Source organism: Cucumis melo, chromosome 6 (genome assembly GCF_025177605.1).
Source record: "Cucumis melo cultivar AY chromosome 6, USDA_Cmelo_AY_1.0, whole genome shotgun sequence".
NCBI lineage: Eukaryota > Viridiplantae > Streptophyta > Magnoliopsida > Cucurbitales > Cucurbitaceae > Cucumis > Cucumis melo.
The window spans coordinates 22,165,416-22,168,129 of NC_066862.1; the positions used below are offsets into that span (position 1 = coordinate 22,165,416).

General features: G+C 34.3%; 1 protein-coding gene across 1 annotated transcript; it reads right to left on the reverse strand.

Moving 5' to 3' along the window:
* Nucleotides 1-461: 461 nt before the first annotated feature.
* On the reverse strand, nucleotides 462-2,486 carry LOC127149719 (zinc finger BED domain-containing protein RICESLEEPER 2-like). Its single transcript, XM_051085585.1, has 5 exons — nucleotides 2,339-2,486; nucleotides 1,316-2,075; nucleotides 705-1,099; nucleotides 566-627; nucleotides 462-479 (listed from the first exon to the last, which is right to left on the reverse strand). Exons 1-5 carry the CDS (start codon nucleotides 2,484-2,486, stop codon nucleotides 462-464), a joined length of 1,383 nt encoding a protein of 460 aa, XP_050941542.1.
* Between the last annotated feature and the right edge of the window lie 228 nt (nucleotides 2,487-2,714).

The following is a 2,714-nucleotide window of genomic DNA, read 5'->3' on the forward strand; positions in this document are numbered from 1 at the left end:
AATCTCCATTCTAATGCTACCAATGAGCCAAAATATATGGAATCAGAATAAACCAGAAACAAAAGCTGAAGAAAATCTTCAAATCTTCACTCCCAATTGATGGCATTCTTTCTCTAACAAGGCGCAGTAACCCTTCTGAATGAAACTTATCATTCTCCACCATGAAAGAAGCTTTCAGCCATGGATATTCAGATAGAAACTCCTCTGGTAAAATCTTACTCTCAACATTATTATAGTTAATAATCTCTTTAAGCTTCCCTGCTTCCACATCCACTCTTGGCGAGCTTATAGACACTGAATTGCTAGCTTTCACTCTGTTTCCTTGGTTTCTTCTTTGCTTCATTGCCCCAGATTTTTTTCGAAAGTACAAAGGACTTGTGCTCATGTTGTTTCAAAAATACAGGATCATCCCCATTCCTACCTTTCATTTCGAAAATACATGAAAACCCAAAGTGCTTCCATCACTGAGCTTCAAGACTCTAAAAAAACAGGATTCGATATTTAACAAGTTAACAATTTTTAAAAAATATAAATAAAGATTTGAGAGTAGGGATTTAAAGTAAACCATAGAGTCATTATTCAAATTCTTAAATGCAGCTTCCATCTCCTTTCCTATGTTTATGAATTCTAGATCAAAATGACAAACAATTAGCTTATATAGGATAATTGAAAATTTTAAACGCGTACTTCAAAAAGAATATTACCTTCATCTATTTCTTCAGCCCCATCAATTTCTTCAGTCATGTCATCCAAAGGTTTAGACTGAATCCAATTCTGAGCACAAATGAGTGCCTCTACAGTTTGAGGAGTTAAAAAACTTCGAAAAGAATCTAACACCCGTCCTCTAGTGCTAAAGGCAGACTCAAAAGGCATAGTTGATATAGGAATACTATAGATGTCCCTAGCTACTTGGCTAATGATCTTAAATTGAGAGGAATTCACCTTCCACCAAGTTAGCAAATCTAAATATTCATCGCTCATACAATCTATACGAGCCTCATCCAGATAACGAGTCACCTCGATTTTAGCATCATCTAGACATGTTTTGTTACTTTGTTTAAATCTATCATGGACAGTAGTACGTGCCTTATAAGATCCACTAGATGAGATAGAAGGTATTTCACTTTGACTTTGAAAGCCAAATCCTTCGATAGGTGTACATGATTGTGTTTGTGAATATTTTTCTTTTGACATTCTCATATAATAATCATCACACAATCGACGAAATGCTTCTTCAACCTTATTCGTCCATATTTTTGCACAATCTTCCTCCAAAAATTCATTAAAACAATAATTCACATAAGCTAGCTTGTACCTAGGGTCAAGAACTACAGAAACATACAATAATAAATTGGTCTTCTCACTTGTAGTTATACCCCAATACTTGTTGAATTTTGTCTGCATGCTTAATGTCATTTGACTCAATAATGCATTTTCATACGATGAGTATTCACGAATTATTTCTTGGATCAAACAAAGTTCATGAAAAAATATGTTTGAAGTCACAGACATAAATGCAGAAAACTTCATTGTTAGCTCTGAAAAAGTCTTTAGGAACTTTACAAACACTTTTGCATTATCCCAATCTTCAGTAGTAGGAATATCATCCTTTGGCAAATAACTAGGGTCATGCTCCTCCAATCTTTCAAAAGTCTTTTGACACTTAATTGCTCCATCCAACATAGTAAAAGTAGAATTCCATCGTGTCGGAACATCCATTGTAAGACAATTTTTTGTTGACATCTTATCTTCTTTAGCAAAATCTTTAAATATTTGCAATCTAGCTGGAGATGATCTAACATACTTCACAGCATTTCTGATTCGAATGATAGACACATGCAAATCTTTTAAGGCATCACTAACAATTAAGTTAAGAATATGAGCACAACATCTAATGTGAATAGATTCACCATCCAACACCAACCCATTTCTGCCTTTAAACTTTTTAACCAAGTAGGCAATGGCTACATCATTTGAACTCGCATTATCAACCGTTACAGTAAAGAGCCTATCAATACCCCAACCTTCTAAGCACTTTTCAATGGCTCTACCTATGGTATCTCCTTTATGATTAGCTACTTGACAAAAGTTCAAAATTCTTTTGTGCAAGTTCCAATCATCATCAATGAAATGAGCCGTTATAACCATATAATTAATATTTTGCACAGAAGTCCACGTATCCGTTGTTAAACAAACTCTTTGGCCACTTCGAGTTAATGCATTTTTTAACTTTTTTTCTCCTTCATATACATTTGAAAACAATCTTTTGCAACGATTACTCTTGATAGAATCACAAACTTTGGATTTAATGCCCGACAAAATTGGTGAAACCCTTTACTTTCTACGAACTTAAATGGCAATTCATCCAAAATAACCATCCTAGCAAGCATTTTTCTACAATTTTCTTGAGAGAATGATGCAGCCATCAAACTACTTTCAGAATCTCCCTCTCCTTCAACATTATCTTTCAATGGATTTACATACATCTTACATTTCTCTAAACGTCTTTTTAAATTAGTGGTACCATTTCTTTTGGAATCACAAGCATATGAAGTCCCACAATGTTTACAAGCAGCCCTAGGATATTTAGGATCACATCCTTCTACTTTTATAAAATGTTCCCATACCGATGATGGTGGTTTAACCGGTTTTCTTTTTCCTAACACTAGACTAGAACAACTCTGATTTGAAGTCTCGTCTACCGAGAATGAAGT

What these genes read in the sequence shown, in the direction of transcription:
- LOC127149719 (XM_051085585.1), bottom strand. Translation starts at nt 2,486, where the DNA reads ATGTATGTAAATCCATTGAAAGATAATGTTGAAGGAGAGGGAGATTCT. An exon ending in GCCATTTAAGTTCGTAGAAA is followed by an intron (nt 2,076 to 2,338) that starts GTAAAGGGTTTC and finishes TTTGTCAAGTAG; the next exon opens with CTAATCATAAAGGAGATACC. An exon ending in GGCTGAAGAAATAGATGAAG is followed by an intron (nt 628 to 704) that starts GTAATATTCTTT and finishes ATTTTGATCTAG; the next exon opens with AATTCATAAACATAGGAAAG.